The sequence below is a fragment of the Schistocerca cancellata genome, chromosome 8 (genome assembly GCF_023864275.1).
Source record: "Schistocerca cancellata isolate TAMUIC-IGC-003103 chromosome 8, iqSchCanc2.1, whole genome shotgun sequence".
Taxonomy (NCBI): Eukaryota; Metazoa; Arthropoda; class Insecta; order Orthoptera; family Acrididae; genus Schistocerca; species Schistocerca cancellata.
The window spans coordinates 400,102,990-400,121,234 of NC_064633.1; the positions used below are offsets into that span (position 1 = coordinate 400,102,990).

Genomic DNA, 18,245 nt, shown 5'->3' on the forward strand with positions numbered 1-18,245 from the left:
GCCCGTTCTGGCTTATCACGCCGCGGAACAGGCCTGTGCACACACAGAGTTAACCGTATGTTTCAGAAAATTAGCGAGGACGTAAAACACCTCAGATCAACAGCCACAAGGCAATTTGTATTCTGATTTGATCCGTTATAAATGGTTCTGAAGACTTGCGACTGTGACAACAATAGGTTTCTAGAATGCAATTTTCACTCTACAGCGGTGTGTGCGCTGATATGAAACTTCCTGGCAGATTAAAACTGTGTGCCGGACCGAGACTCGAACTCGGGACCTTTGCCTTTCGCGGGCAAGTGCTCTACCAACTGAGCTACCCAAGCACGACTCACGCCCTGTCCTCACAGCTTTACTTCTGCTAGTACCTCGTCTCCTACATTCCAAACTTTACAGAAGCTCTCCTGCGAACCTTGCAGGACTAGCACTGGCAGAAGTAAAGCTGTGAGGACGGGGCGTAAGTCGTGCTTGGGTAGCTCAGTTGGTAGAGCACTTGCCCGCGAAAGGCAAAGGTCCCGAGTTCGAGTCTCGGTCCGGCACACAGTTTTAATCTGCCAGGAAGTTTCAACAATAGGTTTGTATATAAATAATTCTTCTGCTACCAGTCACGATTTTCTTTGTTTCATTTTTCACACGACGCCATTCGGGAAATTATTCCCATTTTCAAGTGCGTTTTTTGTGTTTGTTGTGCCATTTTTATGTCATGTTGCCGATGAGTGGGAGTCTGCTTCTTTTTGTTGGTTTTACTTCAGTATAGTAGAAACACGTGACATTTAGATGGTTGTCAATCCTTTGTGAAGTTAGTGGCTTAATTTAGAAGAATTTGTACTTACAGCTTCCTTATGGTCCATTTGTGCATAGTCCCACACACACTAAACATCACACACAACTTCCTGTGCACATTACACATCTAAAATTTATATTTTAATGTAAGCGAGGTAATGCAGTATCTTCTCCAGATTTCTCGGAGTCATAATATATTATTACACTGTCTTAAGGCAAGAAACGACAGACATTTCAGAAGTAATGCGCAAGAAGATATTACTGTGGAGGGTTTGATGAAACAACAATGAAAATTACATCAGATGTACTATGTCTGTTGAAGACCATGGGTCGTGCATCAAGCTCGAAACCTTACCCGACAGAGATTCATTGTGCGTTAAGCGAAGTTTGTGGCGAGTTTACAGTGGATCATAGTACCGTTTCACGTTGGGTTAATCGTTTTCGTAGTGGTGAGGGAGTGACTTCCATAGTACCAAAGGGAGCTGTAGAGGGCAAAAACTGTAGAGGAAGACAGAGATTGGAATACATTCAGCAAATAACTGAGGTCGTAGGTTGCAAGTGCTACTCTGAGATGAAGAGGTTGGCACGGGGGAGCAATTAGTGGCGGGCCGCATCAAACCAGTCAGAAGACTGATGACTCAAAATTAAAAAAAAAAAAAAAATAAATAAAATAAAATAAAAATAAAAAGAAAATCCATGACCTGGAAGGCCAAAAAAATTCAACAGATGAACGAAATGTGGAACTTATGGCACATGCTCATAAAGAAATCCACAGTCTGATTTGTGAGGAACTCTCCGGAGCGTAGGGAATACCCTAAACGTCAGCATTCCGTATTCTGACATATGATTTGAAGAAGAGAAAAATTTCTGCAAGAAGGTCCCACAGTGTTTGACTGCCGAAGAGAAGCAGAAACTCCTTTACATTGGAACCTTGCTCAAATAACGATTCTGCCGTGAAGGTGAAGGATTCTTGTGTCGACTTGCCGCTATTGATACAGCGTGGATTAGAGAGTTTGACCCTGAGTTTAAATAACAGTGGAGAGCTTCAGATTCTCCACATCCAAAAAATTTCGACACGCTCAATTAAAGCTAAAGCAAATGGCAATTCTTCCTTATCATCAGCAAGTAATCATCATCACATATAGTCCCAAGTGGAACAAATGTCACAATAGTGTGTTATTGTACTTCATGCAAAACCGCGAAGAAACATCCACAAAAGCCAATCTCGGTTGGTCTATGCTGGGCCACTCTTTCTCCACGGCAATGCTCGCATATCGGCAATGTTGTAGCCCTAAATCTGCGCAAATACGATGCTAAATGTTGCCGCGTCCTCTCTCCAGCCGGACATGAGTCCACCAGAATTCGACTCGTTCCACGTTTCCCACAGCTGAAAAACACCTATGGGCGGATGTCTATGTTTCTTTGGAAGAGCTTTCTACCACTGTTATTCAAGCCATTCGTCTAATAAAGAGGAGTAATGTCATGGATGGAATAATAGAGCTTCAGAGACTTTGAGATTCAGTCATAGAGAAGCAGGGAGTCTATACTGAAGGACTGTAAAGAGACACAGAAAAGAAGGAGTAAAAAAAATAGTGTGCATTACTTACGAAATTATCCTTTATGTGCCCCCCTAACTGCAGAAACAATTTATTTACAGCTATTACCGATTTTCACTGGTACGTTATTTACAGACGTCGGACGTTTTGTGTGTATACTGTCACCAGTGGCGTGGTTATGCTTTTGTTCTACAAAACAGTTTATTCTTCCATTAGGTAAATTCCCAGCCACTGCAGGCTTATTTTCAGGTGGTGGCTGTTTACCAGTTGTTTGTATTTTGTTCTGGAGCGGCCAGTCTCTGGGACTGTGGCGATATAAGACACAACGACGAAATTATCAGTAGGACGGGTATACACGTATATACAACGCATAAAACCGAAATTGTCAGAGTGGGAAGCATTTCTTGAGATCTGGCGTACAGGTACAGACAATCAAATATTAAAAATTACAGAAAAAATGGACTATTTATTCAAGATAAGGAACTTCACAAATGGACCAAGTCAGTAAAGTGTTGTTTCAACTCTGGCCCTTAGACAAGCAGCTATTCGGCTTTTTGGGTGACTAACAGAGCTGTTGGGTGTCCTCCTAAGGGATATCGAGCCAAATTCTGTCGAACTGCTTCGTTATGTCGTCAAAATCCCAAGCTGGTTGGAGGACACTGCTCACAATACTCGAATCATTCTCAACTGGAAGGAGATCTGGCGATCTTGCTGGTCAAAGCATGGTATGGAGAGCATGAAGACAAGCAGGAGGAACTCTTACCGCATGTGAGCGGTCATTATCTTGCTGAAATGTAAGCCCAGGATGACTTCCATGTAGGGCAACAAAACGGGACGCAGAACATCGCCGACGTACTTTTGTGCTTTAAGTTTGCCGCGGATGATAACCAAAGGGGTCGTACTAAGAAATGAAAAAGTATCCCAGATCATCACTCCTGGTTGTCAGGCCTTACACAGGGCGACGGTAAGGTTGAGATCCGCTGTCCGGGGCGTCTCCAGAAACGTCTAGCCGGTCATCGGGACTCAATTGGAAGCGGGACTCATCACTGAAGACAAATCTACTCCAGGCCGATGACGCGTCTGGACAGCAGTGGGATACCAACCTGAAGATCACCCACGATACGGCGCTACAGCCACCAGTTACGGTCTGTGGTGCCATTTCTTTTCATGGCGGGGCCACTTCTGTTGTCCCTCGCGGCATTCTTGTGGCGCAGCGGCACGTCGACGATATTCTACGCCTCCTTTGCCATTCATGGCAAGCCAGCTTGCACTTTCATGGTGAGAATTTCGACTGCTTGTCTTCATGCTTGTGAAAACCTACATTGGCCAGCAAGGTTGCCAGGTCTCTCCCCAGTTGAAAACTTTTGGAACATTACAGGTCGGCCCTCAAGCCGACTGGGGATATTAACGATCTCTTGCACCAGTTGGATAGAATTTTGCATGGTATCCCTCAGGAGGTATTCCGACAAAACTGTCAATCAATGGCAAGCCGAATAATAAAAAAGGTAAGAGACAGAGATAAACCAACGCGTTTTTGACATGCTCTGCTTATGAAGCCCTTTATTTTGAAAAAAAATTATAAAATCATCCAATTTTTCTGAAATTTTAATCATTTGTTTCACTTTATATGTACGTAACATCTACCGATGTCAATCCCATTCCGATGATTACTTCGTGGTGCGTTGATTTTTATTTTATTTTTTTAGACTGTATATTTATTCAGTACGCCACTTGCTCTCCTCAAGGTCTGTTCAAATCACGTAGTGTACCATTCACGTAATCATGACGTTATTAGAAACATAAAAAAAGACTTTGTGTCTCCACTACTAGCACACCCAATTTTGATCGCAATGGATGAGTGGCTGTTAATTGTAGAGGCTGACTTCAATGAAATTACTTTACTTCTTTAAACAGTTTCAAATAACAAATTGATCAAGCTCTTGGATGATCGGTTGCCGACACCCTCTGGATGACTGAAGATGGAAGACGTCCTCCCGGTTCTTCTTGTGTAGTTATGAATCTCGGTCGAATCTCAGGGAGAGATCACGCAATACCGGCTCGTGAAACTTGGCCATGGCCGAAACTGCCACACGCTACGGCAGGATCCATGAAACTACTACAACAATTACTACCTTCCTCCTGCATGTGGCTGAGCACAGACTAAATATCTGGCGCCAACAAAGACGACAAAAACATAAAGGCTTAGAGATCGATAAACAGATAAATGTCATTTAACGTGCCCTCCTTTAAACAGTGCGAGTGTGATCCTTAAGGTCTCTGAGGTGCAACGCCAATGCCAGGAACCCAACAACTTAACACTACTGTATGTTTATACATCACAGACGTCTAGTGTGGCATGTAACTTAAATAACAGGTCTTAATTTTATCAATTAAACAACTTAAATGGTGGGAGAAGCAGAATTAAGGCTTAAACATCAACACTTATGATCATAAACAAACGAAAACACAAGGAAAAATGAACGTCGCTCATTCTGTCAATAGTTTTCAATTGAAGCTTTCTGTGAAAACAGTATAAACCAATTAAGAGAAGGGATGGATGCAACACGTCTATACCGAATATTGACTGCACAACCGGTGTGATTTAACGCACCAGACTAGGGACCATTCCTTATGAACTATAGAAATATGAATTATGTGGGATGTATTCAGTGCAGGAGCAGGCATTTTAACATGTATATATTTACCAGAGGAGCTGATTTTTTCAATAACAAGGTTGACTATGTTCCAGCACTTTACATAACGTAAAAGTGTGGAGCACAAAATTAGATAAAGTTAAGTAAATATGTGCATTGGCAACCCACTGGCTGGAACAGGGCAATAATTTTACAAAATTGTTGTGTTCCTTGAGGTGTATATGTGAGGCGTTACTATCGCAACATTGTCTTTAATTTTTGGAGAAACATTTTTTTATGAATTTAACTTGGTCACTGAGGGTTTTATTTGGCGACTTTATGAGTGTAAATGTCAAGTTATTCACGACGTTAATGTAGTGTACTGAGGTACCGCACAAGAAGAGTTTGCGACATCTGGTACTTGAAGGGCCTTGGACATCCGCTCGCTTCAGCAACATCGCTGCGCGGAAACCAATCACGCTGACTGCAAGAATTACAACTCTTGGAGAGGCAGCGCCATCAGGAAGAGAGACGCGCGCTTAAGTAACAGTGCAGGAGGACAAGTTGTGAGCTGTAAATTGTAAGTCAGTCCGACTTTAGCTAGAGACTTCCTGCGGAACGTTCATCATGTCTTCTAGTCGTCGAATGAGAAAGAAACAGGAGCAGACAGATGAACAGTTTTTAGTTTTTATGAGAAACAGAACAGTGCATAAAACTATCGTGTATGGACAGAGACTGCCTGCCTAGAGATTTGACTAACACAAGAAGCCCCCCCCCCCCATCGCACCCCCATTAGATTAGGTGGTAACAGGGCCCAGTGCATCGCCCGTCAAAAACTGTACACAGATCAAGCATGAAAACAGGAAGAAGGTATAGTGGACTATGAAAAAAGAAGAAAACTCGAAACAGTGAACAGCACAAGCTCACGATGTGCAACAGCGATCGAACGTGAGTAGCTGCGGCGTCGTGGTCACGCGGTCATGGTGCTGGACGGCGAAGTGGGAGACCCGTGTTAAGACTCCCTCACAAAATTATGAACTTTCCGTCCGGTCATTGGAGCGTCTGTTCGTTTTACTCAGATTTGTGTCTGTGTCGTCGTGTAACTTTCGTTTAAAACAGCGAGGTGTAAGGAAGCGACCTACACACTTACGTACCTTATGTTTGTTCTACAAAAGTACCACACGTTATGGAAAAATGGTAATGAGCGTTTGGCGTCATTGGCCGGGAGGCCCCTTACAGGGCAGGTCCGGCCGCCTTGGTGCAGGTATTATTACGTTCGATGCCACATTGGGTGACCTGCGCGCCGGATGGGATCAAATGATAATGAAAACAACACACAACCCAGCCTCTGAGCGGAGAAATTCTCCGACCCAGCCAGGAATCGAACCCAGGCCCGTAGGACAGCAATCCGTTACACTGACCACTCAGCTATCGGGGCGGGACTTAGCTATCCGGTTTGGAGGTGTTGATAATCGAATTGCTTTGTTGCAACAAAATTCACATTATTTATTGTTTTCATTCCTGTGTTAGATCTATGCGACACCTCTCCTGTTCTCACTATTCATCACACTAAGTTGCGACGCTAATATATACTTATCACCTGACACATAATCTGTAACCAACGAACAGTATGACATTTGACAAGATTACAGAAGGAGAATAGACACGTCAGTGACCGGAAGGAAAGTTTATAATTCTGTAAAAAAAAGGGGGAGGGGGCACGATGAGAGATTTGACCACGTATCTTCCGCTCTGCAGTCCAACACCGTGACCACACAACCTCGACGTCGTGATTATTGTAATGCGCTTGATGTTGCACATCTTGAACTTGGACCGTTAAGTGTTTCTATGTTGCTTCTCTTTTCACAAAAAAACGGCTCTGAGCACTATGGGACTTAACTTCTGAGGTCATCAGTCCCCTGGAACTTAGAACTACTTAAACCTAACGAACCTAAGGACATCACACACATCCATGCCCGAGGCAGGATTCGAACCTGCGACCGTAGCGGTCGCGCGGTTCCAGACTGTAGCGCCTAGAACCGCTCGGCCACCCCGGCCGGCTCTCTTTTCACAGTTCAGTACACTTTCTTCCTGTTTTCATGCTTGATCTGCGTCGAGTTTCTGACGGACTGTCCACTGGGCCATTTTACCACTGAATCTGAGGAGGGTTCGATGGAGAGTTTCCCTCGTGAGTAATGTTAGTTTGGAACCGTTCTTCGAATAGTACACCAAGGCAGAAGATTAGTTTTCTTCTGACTTTAGAGAATAATGTTCAGTTTGTGTTCATCAAGCTGTAGTCAATGAAGGTCAGATAGGCTAATGCTAAGTTTGCTATTTGGTATGATAGTGGGACTATGAATGGGCGAGTAGCATATTTAGGTTTGCCTTCTGTGGTGCAGTGATTTGGCTTGGTGTGCATGTCTCCCATACATAGACCCACCATTACACCAAATATTAAACTTATTTAAAAAGAAAAATATCATAATCAGCTTTTCCACAAATAATAAATTACAAAAAAAGTAATCCATGATGTAAAGACCTCCAAGATTCCCCACAGTAAATCAGAAATATACAAACTGAAATGCCATATATGCCCAAAATTCTACACTGGACAGACAGACAGAAGTTTAGAAGCTAGAAGCAAAGAACACATTGATGCTTTAAGGCGTTGAAACTTGAACAATCTGCATTTGCAGCCCATATTGCTGAAGAAAACCATTCAGTGAGAAATATTGAGAACAACTTAAAAATTTTAGATCTAGCAGAAAAAGGAGACACTATGAATATATTAGAAGAAATAGAAATACACACACACACACACACACACACACACACACCGAAATAGCACCACAGACTATATCCTTAATGAACAAACCGAGATAGCTAACACCCCTTTCCTGAAAAATTTCCAAAAATTTTTTTTCCACCCTCCAAAGCAAATAATATTCCTACGCCTATCTGCAGATCAAATAGCAAATTTATATGTTACTACAATTCTCATGATGCTAAATGGAAATAAATAATGTACTGTCTTACCTATACAGTACTAAAAAAATTAGTATTGAACAACTATATAATTAATGTAACAGTATTCGCTCTAAAGCTCACGTAGTCAATATATCTCTGTACTAGAATAAAAGGCGTTTCAGTTGCAATGAATATATGACCTTTTCCAAAACATGGGACATCTTCATAATGTTACGATACATCATAGCATCTATCACACTCATATGTTTGTAAGTACTTTGTATGTATCAAAACTTGTGGTGCGCATTAGTAATCTGGCCTGTGACAGAACTAAAGTGTTCAGTGAGAGAAAAATGTATGTGTGCAAAGATAAGAATGCAGTGAGAATGTATTCACATCTGTTGGACGAATGTAATGAAAACAAACACTCCAAACCCACATACACGTAAGTCACATCCAATGAAAATCTGTAACGCAACCATGTGTGTGGCGTGCTTATAATTACGTATATTTACATTTCAGGAAAATTAATCTGTAAAAAAACGAACCAAATGTAATGAAAGCATGAAAACCGTCTGAAGATGAATCATAATGATTCTAAACCGGTAACGGTACCCTATGAATAAAGGAACTGAAAATAAATTTGTGGCTGTTTGCTGTCTCATCACCATCAACATTTGTCTTCAAATAACAGCCACGGCCTCCAACCATGTCATCATATGACAAAATTTCATTAAGTGTATTGATTGTATCCATTAATTAGGAATATGAAGGTATGGATTTCAGTTTCAGTATATCAATCTGCTTGACTGATTGTGATGTGGAACCCTGTTGTGTACAGCTGATTCGAAGAATCTCATTTTGTGTTCCTTTGAGTAGCATTATGTGCCAATATTGTAAACAGAAACACAAGTGACGGTTGGGGAGGAGCAGTGGTCTTTATAACGGAAAGGTTTGCTTATTGTTATGACTTGAGATATTCAAATAAAAGTAGACACTCCCTTTGTTACCTGATGTCCAATTAAATCTCTGTATTTACATTGTTCAAAATTCTTTGTTCTTAATTTCAATATTGGAGTAATTTAATAGTATTAGTGATCTACATACGTTTTATAATATATAGTCTTATCTGTATACTAGGGATGGTTATTTGGTTGGCCTACAACACATGAGGGCGATCTGTACTTTCAACATGACAATGCACCACTCTGCACGCACTGAATTGTGTCAGACAAGTTTCAGTACTAGTCTAAAAAAATTTAAATGCTTGTATGGCTCCTCTTTTTACCTTACCTGCAATGCACGGACATCTGCGACGAGGTGTAACCATCTCTGTTTAATCTACTCATTCTTTTTTCGTCCCTATGATCCTACTGATTTTTGTTCTATTGTCCCGTCACATGTAACTTTTCCTGATAGCTTTCGTTCTTCTACAGACCAGTCAATTTTTGCTATAGATTTGATTCCTTACAAAGGCTACGAGAAATCACTTGATACATTCTCAACTATAGTGAAACCTCTGAAACATCATTTACTCGTTTCGACGTTATTATTATTTATTCACTTACACTTCTCGTACGCTACACACATCTTATTATTAATTGACTAAGTGTGTCTGGTTATGCGTAAGAGAGGGCCTGAAAAACGTAATCTTAACAAGTAAATACGATATTTCACTCTCTGTGTTGTTCAGAAGTACGTTGCAACGTTGCGAATTCAATAATTAAAATATCTCCAGTGTACAGGAATGTACATAACTAATATACGACTACAAGTTGTGGACACATGGTTCGCGACTTATAGAAGTTTGGGACTGTCCATGAAGTATGCTCGGATAGCGTAGTGGTACACTTTTGGCTTGAAGTAGTCTGCTTGTTGTGAGGAATACAAGTTAACGTTCAAGGATAGCTCAAATCCCGAAAAGAGGCCTAAGGAGCATATGGGTGAATAATCTCCGATGCCTTACTTGACAGCCGTTACTGCGAGGATGTTAAATTATAATTTAATGGGAGTTTCATTAATCTGCGGTTTGTCCCAGAATGTGACACTGGAAGAGGTTAATTCGCAAAATGCACTACAGCAAGGGAAATCAATTAATAACAGTGTTAACAGTGTTTATCGACAGGCATAATGAAACAACCGTACCGGTTGTGTGATAACCCGAAGATATTTCCACAAGACAACAGCCTGAAAAATAAGCCTACATTCTTTTCTTGAAGTCACTAGGATTAGATATACGCGTGTAGATTGGTACAACGAAGAGGCCCAACTGTGTCTGGGTTAGGCGAGAGCTTTTCGTCGACATATATCATTAAAGCATGCCCAAGAGAAGATACACATCAAACCAGTTGGCGCTACGTTTGGAAAAATAATTGGCTGTGTTTTGAAGGTCAGAAACTGGAAAATGACAGTGATCCGCTGAAAAATTTGGGAATATGGAATAAATGTCAAGTTAAGTTTTATGAAATAGCTCCGAGAAAAAGGGTTAAAACTGACAGTAATTGTTAATGTGAAATATTTGATTACGTGTGATTTAGATTAGTTGTCTTAAAGAAGAAATATTTTGCCACAGACAAAAAAATAGTAAGACGACCGCTGGCAATAAGCGGGAAATCCGGGTTCGAGCCCCGGACCAGCACAAATTTTCGTTGCCGTCATTCCATTACACAGATGATGGCTATCTATATTCAGAACTGTGAATACCTTTCATGTAGTTAACAAGAAAAATAAATATGTAAATAATAAATAGATATCTTTGGGTACTGGGGTGGTCCTTGTCTTTTATCGTTTTCTAGTAGAGTCCACATTGCAACTCGTTGTCGGCAGCATTAGTCTGATAGGTGTTACGTGATGTTAGGTGTAAACGCTCTGATACTTCGACGGAAATGAAAGGTGTTACACCAAGATGCATTGGTCGCATATTTATCAAACCTTGGAAACGTTCATCAAAGAACGGGTATTGTAAACTTTCATTCCTTTCGGAAATGACGTCCATCATCAAGATAAGTATGCGATGTGAGCCCCGTAGCAAAGAAGATACTCTTCCTTTCGTTGTGGCAAGGAAGCAGACAACCACAGAGTGTCATCTTGAAGCACTTCTTGCCGTGCTTGGAACATGTTCTGTGTCATTTCATGACGACTGCTGACTAAAGACTGGTATGAAGTTATACGTTTACTGATAGCATCCCAGACACGTCTACCGGGGAAAAGTAATATGACAGGCAAGCCAGTCATGGATGAGTTCATACTTCAATGAGTCTGTGGTGTGAAGTGAAGTGTTCAGAATTGCATTATCCTGCTCGAATATGACATTTGGTTCTCCGGTCTTGACGGGTTTGAGAACAGGATGTACCATTCTTTCCACATATTGGCAAGCATACAAACTCCCTTCTTGTAGTGGCGTCCAATAACTCTCCACACAGTGATTTCAGAAGATGGGGAGGGAGAAGTCTTGAGAGTCGCTGCTTCCTGTGGCGTTTCATCAGGCCGTCGACGGATACATTGATGTCGATCTGACCGAGAAACAGGAGGGAGATTCATCGTGGGACACCATAGGATGTCACTCAGTGCTCCGTAAACCATGCTAGTTTCTGTTGGCTGATACAGCGTCAGCGGTAAACGATGCAGCTTGAGGTTTCACAGCAATCTATTCCTGACGGTCCGTGGCCGCGCATTCAGTTGTTCTCATCCGTGTATCCGTCAGAACCAGTCTAACAATCCTACGATCTCCTGGTGGTGGTCCTTCTTGCCGCGCTGTTGTCGCAACTCGTTCTGCAGTCATTGCAGCATAAGAAACTGTCGGTGTTATATGTCGGCACGATGCTTCCATGTCACTCATGCCAATGGCTTGATCTATGTCAGAGTCCAAATGATAGAGATAAGTTGCATGCGCACGTCCTCTGGAAAGGCTGTGTCGTGATCTACATCTGAAAACATCCAGTAACGTTATAAATATTTAACAGCTATCTTTCACTCACTCCATTCATCATCCATAGTATTGGTATTTTTCTGTATTGGAAATGTGGTCGAATAAGCACAATATTCCAGAATGGGGAGACGAGGTACTGGCAGAAGTAAAGCTGTGAGGACGGGGCGTGAGTCGTGCTTGGGTAGCTCAGTTGGAAGAGCACTTGCCCGCGAAAGGCAAAGGTCCCGAGTTCGAGTCTCGGTCCGGCACACAGTTTTAATCTGCCAGGAAGTTTCAAGGATAATATTGTAAGCAACATATCCCACAGACGTGGAAATACTGATGTATCACTTTGGAAGCGTTCGCCCTTGGTGGGGCCCCAAGAAGACCCTGAAGCGCCCTAAACGTCTGTTAGCCAGACGATATATCATCAACTTCGGCACTGCTGTCGTAACCTAATACCATAATAGTACAGAAGCAAACATGGATTCTGACCTACCTGCAGACCTCGAGGATAGCAGGTGGTGTGAAGTGGAGCAGCCTCCCGCACTTTCACCGCCGATGGTCACCCTGCTGGGGTCACCTCCAAAGGCTGCGATGTTCTTCTGCACCCACTCCAGAGCCATCACCTGATCTTTGAGACCCGCATTACCGGGAACCACCTCGTCTTCCAGACTGAGGAATCCTGTAGATAAGACTAACACTTGTAAAGAATATATTACCCTACATAGCAAAGAAAGTATCGTATTGCACTGTTGGCTGGGAGACTTGGATCCGCAGGTTCAGCAGCCTGATTGGAAAAAGGATTATATTTCTATATATATATAACGCGTTTCAGTGTTCTATTGTGATGCTGAAAACTATGAGTAAGAGAAGATTGAGGCTCAAAAACGTTACTGAAAGAAATGCCACCAACGCCAAATAGAACAGTAGGATATCGTTGATGTCAACGGCTCCTTCCAACAGACGAATTACGAATGTTATGGATTATTAGCAGCAATGGAGATGGCGAGAAGTTATTTGTAATTGTGATAACCAGTTTCGGCTTAAACAGCTAGCAGTCTTCAGATTAATAAAGGACAAATACTGCCGTGTCTAATCGACAGGCCGGTGGTAGACACATTGGCATCCCACTGGTCTAGGTATGAGACACAGCAGTGTTCACAGTATTTGATCTAAAGATGACTCTTCGTTTTAGCTGAAACTGGTTATCACGATTATAAATAAGACTTTGCGATCTTCACTAAGAAGATTTACTTGTCACAGTCCATAACCTTTAACATTAACAATCGCCTGTGTCCAGTCTGGCCATGTCAGGAAACAATAGGACGAACTATCATCAACAGTTTCACAGACCGCCCTTCCGTTAGTCGAGCCAAGACATTAGAAATTTGATCCAAGACATTGCTGCAGCAGCAGATGATTAAGAAAATGATGTAGCCCACTCTCTTTACCAGTTGAATATTGACACCCAAAATTTCTTCTATCAAGAGGATTCGAAACTGTTACATCTGAACTGAGAGCCAGAGGATAAGTGTGCGCTAGTGAAGCCGTCTATGGAAGTACTTTCATACTTAAGTGCTTATAGTGAAGACTGCGATTGAATAGTATGCAATTCTAATTTACATTGTTTTGTGAAATCCCTGTGTCTCTTAACGTATTCTGTCTCGTTGCATAAAAAGAGAACACTTCACAAGAGATAGAAATTTCGCTAAAAGTAGCTGTATCTTCTTGTTGCGGTTGATTTTAACCGAAAGCCATTGAAAACCACAAATAGAGTACCGTACCTCAACCTGTTCAAATATTTGGACTTACTGGGTGTATGGATTAGGGATTTTGTGAAGATGAACTGTGGCAGATTGTTGGAAACAATTGTGGCTATCATTTTCAATGTGTAACAAAGTAATATGAGTTGCAAGTTTTTTGTGATACATTTATCATTAGTTTCAGTAAAAACTCACATCATTCATTTTAAATATAAGCTGTTTCAGTTTGTTGCATTTTGATAGAATACATTCTTTAGAATTTTGAAGGGATCGGAAAACGAAAAGTTTTTTACGAATTTTTCAGAAATTGTACTTTATTTCTAAAAGTCGAAGGACAGGAAACGGACATTAAATGAAACGGGAGTGAGACTGAGTTGTAGCCCATAAGACTTATTATTTAATCTGGAACAGAGTGAGCAAACTTCAGGAGAAGTAGGGGAAAGGTAATGAAAATACAGGGAGAAGAAATAAAAAAACAAAGAAAGTTTGCCATTAGAGACGAATAAAGACTAAGGGCTTGGACGACACTTGAACGGAATGGATACTGTTGTCAAAAGAGGTTATAAGATGAACGCAAATAAAACAATGGGCACAGAGTGGGAAATGTGACGCTCTATGTAGTGGACAAGTTTGCTATTTGGACATCAAAATAAATTATGACGGTAGTGGGAGTGAAAATATAATACACAGGGTGGTCCATTGATCGTGACCGGGACAAATATCTCACGAAATAATAGTCCAACGAATAAACTACAAAGAACGAAACCTGTCTAGCTTTAAGGGGGAAACCAGATGGCGCTATGATTGGACCGCTAGATGGCGCTGCCATAAGCCAAACGGGTATCAACTGCATTTTTTTTTAAACTAGGAACCCACATTTTCATTACATACTCGTGTAGTCCGTAAAGAAATATGAATGTTTTAGTTGGACCACTTTTTTCGCTTTGTGATAGATGGCGCTGTAATAGTCACAAACATATGGCTCACAATTTTAGACGAACAGTTGGTAACAGGTAGGTTTTTTAAATTAAAATACAGAACGTAAGTACGTTTGAACATTTATTTAGGTTGATCCAATGTGATACATGTACCTCTGTGAACTTATCGTTTCTTGGAACGTATGCTGTTACTGCGTGATTACCTGTAAATACTCAAAATGATGTCTGTCAACCTCAATGCATTTGGCAATACGTGTAACGACATTCATCTCTACAGCGAGTAGTTCGCCTTCCGCAATGTTCGCACATTCATTGATAATGGACTGACGCACGTTGTCAGGCGTTGTCGGTCGATCACGATATGAAATCTCCTTCAACTTTCCCCACAGAATGAAATCCGGGGACGTCAGATCCTGTGAACGTTCTGGCAATAGTGTATGGTGCTTCGACGACCAATCCACCTGTGATGAAATATGCTATTCAATACCGCTTCAAACGCAAGCGAGCTATGTGTCGGACATCCATCATGTTGGAAGTACATTGCCATTCTGTCATGCAGTGAAACATCTTGTAGTAAAGTCGGTAGAACATTTCGTAAGAAATCAGCATACATTGCGCCATTTAGATTGCCATCGATAAAATGGGGGCAATTATCCTTCCTCTCATAATGCCGCAACATACATTAACCCGCCAAGGTCGCTGATGTTCCACTTGTCGCAGCCATCGTGGATTTTCCGTTGCCCAATAGTGCATATTATGTCGGTTTACGTTACCGCTGTTGGTGAATGACGCATCGTCGCTAAATAGAACGCGTAAAAATCATCTGCCTTCGTTCCGTAATTTCTCTTGTGCCGAGTGGCAGAACTGTACACGACGTTCAAAGTCGTCGCCCTGCAATTCCTGGTGCAGAGAAATATAGTACGGGTGCAATCGATGTTGGTGTAGTATTCTCAACACCGACGTTTTTGAGATTCCCGATTCTCGCGCAGTTTGTCTGCTACTGATGTATTAGCCGCAACAGTAGCTAAAACATCTACTTGGGCATCATCATTTGTTGCAGGTCGTGGTTGACTTTTCACATGTGGCTGAAAACTTCCTGTTTCGTTAAATAACGTAACTATCCGGCGAACGGTCCGGACAGTTGGGTGATGTCGTCCAGGATACCGAGCAGCTTACATAGCACAAGCATTCTGATCACAATAGCCATACATCAGCACGATATCGACCTTCTCCGCAATTGGTAAACGGTCCATTTTAACACGGGTAATGTATCACGAAGCAAATACCGTTCGCACTGGCGGAATGTTACGTGATACCACGTACTTATACGTTTGTGACTATTACAGCGCCATCTATCATAAAGTGGAAAAAGTGGTCCAACTAAAACATTCATATTTCTGTACGTACTACACGAATATGTAATAAAAATGTGGGTTCCTATTTTAAAAAACGCAGTTGATATCCGTTTGACCTATGGCAGCGCCATCTAGCGGGCCAACCATAGCGCCATCTGGTTTCCCCTTACAAGCTACACGACATTCCTTCTTTGTAGTTTTTTCGTTTGATGCTTATTTCGTGAGATATTTGGCCAGGCGACTATCAATGGACCACCCTGTATTCATTGGAAGAAACAGAGAACATTTTGTGGTAAAGAGAAATATATAAATGTAGAATATAAATTTTAGTCTTTGGAAACCTTTTGTGGAAGTGTTTCTGTGGAGTGTAGCCTCATATGGAGGTGAAACAAGGACGATATACAGAACAGACATGAAGGGAATATAAGTTTTTGAAATACAGTGCTACAGAAAAATACTAAAGATTGGATGGGTAGAAACAGTTACTAATAAAGGAGAGTTGAATTGAATTGAGGAAAAAAAAGAGTATTAATGGCACATCTTGAGTAGAAGAACGGATGAACTGGCATAACACGTTCTAAGGCATTAGATTATTCACCAAAAAGGCCACAACAATCAACCTTTTAATCAGCGAACAGATGACAGTTTTGTATGAGAAAGCCTGCTATATGACCACGGTAGAAATTTCAAACGGTTGCATCCTGCGCAACTGCTCAGCCCTCGCTTTCGACCAGCCTTCTTGCTGGTGGTGGATGCTTACTGCGCTGCCGCCGAAAACAGACCCATCCGTACTGATGGCTAAGTTGTTTCAACGCCATGAGTCGACGTCGCAGCACGGCGATAGCTGCGCGGTGGTTGTTTACCAAACTGGATTTTAAAATGTGTCGGAGGATACGTCCTACCTAACGGCGTCTTTCTTCTGGTGTCACAGTTTAGGCCTAATTTTCGATAGAGATATTAAGCAAATATACCTGTGTGGCAGATAGCGTGAAGCTTGTATTACGGATCTGAGCTAATCGCTGACAAATGAAACTATAGTCTGAACGTACCATACAAAAGACGCAATCTTGTAAACGATAGCAACAACCAGTGTCCACATATTGCAAGTACACAGCATGTCTAGAATTATTTTTTCCAGGAATGTTAACTAACGCCCACGGACGATGTCTCGAAAACATGTGAGTAAAAACGAATACCAAACTGTGTTTTGCTACAAAGTGAGCCGTGCCGCGAGGATCGATAAGTCACGGCACCCTGCTGGGATCCAAAGATTCTACACCATAGAGAAGAGCGTCAGCCGCCAGGAGCCTCGCAGTCCGTGTGCCGTGGTCTCATAGCGTGGTCGGAGATCGAGGAGGGACTTAATCTAGGGTAGAACATGCTCGCTGGAAGAAGACAGCCTTCCGTCGTCCGAGGACGCTTCGTCCAGCTGAGTCCAGGAATCGCTGCCCGTGTTCAGCGAGCACTGTGGCTGTGAGGAACTAAAGAGCAGCGTGCAGTCGACAGGATGGAGCAGTACTGAGTCGTCTGGGCGGCACCAGGAGTCCGCCTTAGTAGCCGAGGCAGTAGATTTTCCGCCAGGGGAACAGACACGCAGCCTCAGATGGTGTTGGAGCGCGGGTGATCTCACCGACACCCGGAAGACATCAGATCGGCAGCGTCCCGTCAGCGAGTTGCGGACAGGATATCGTGTGGAAAGCAGCTGTCGAAGGAGGGACTCGTTGGCCGTGGTTGTACGACCACAACACCTATGCGGGTCTGGTACTACAGGCAAGACCCTACCAAAACACTGTAGAAGGTGAGCGCGTTTTTAAAGTAATTTACACTGTGGCTGCTCTTCTGCATTATGTGAACTCGAATGAAATGATTACACCCCGGCATGTAGTTTTGCCGGGAATGTTGTGTGACTCACTCCTAGTATCACTCAGAATTGTATAGCGTTGTGTTAGCCACGTTTAATGCCATTTGGTTAAACCAGCATTGATATGAAACACTCAAAAGATACAGTGTTCTGATCAGCCTTACAGTTCAGTTATTCATGAGTTTTATTCTTTTGTTCCCGTGTTTTATAATAAGCTTTTGAGGGTTATTTAAATTGGGCTGTTACTGTGTGCCAAAGGTAACAGGACTTGCTCATGTAATTTTACTTCCAGAACGAGACTAGATGTGCGATTAATTTGTTCATCTACTTATGTTTTGCTTGTTGGTGAGAAAATTGTGTCTGCTTTAAGAAATTGTTGTACATCTGGAACCGTGCCGAACGATAACGAACTGTTCTCGTTCATTCATTAAATGTCTGGCGTTACCTTGTGAACTTGGTACCTGCCTGACATTTGAATTCCA

The 18,245-nt window shown here is 42.1% G+C and overlaps 1 protein-coding gene across 1 annotated transcript in view; it reads right to left on the minus strand.

The window, feature by feature from the left end:
- Positions 1-9,072: 9,072 nt before the first annotated feature.
- Positions 9,073-18,245, minus strand: part of LOC126095598 (cholinesterase-like) — a 59,481-nt gene continuing 50,308 nt past the window's right edge. The window contains exons 4-5 of the mRNA XM_049910370.1: positions 12,343-12,528; positions 9,073-9,095 (exon numbers count right to left, since the gene is read on the minus strand). Of these exons, the coding sequence (XP_049766327.1) occupies positions 9,073-9,095; positions 12,343-12,528 (209 nt within the window). The remainder of the gene's footprint in view (positions 9,096-12,342; positions 12,529-18,245) is intronic.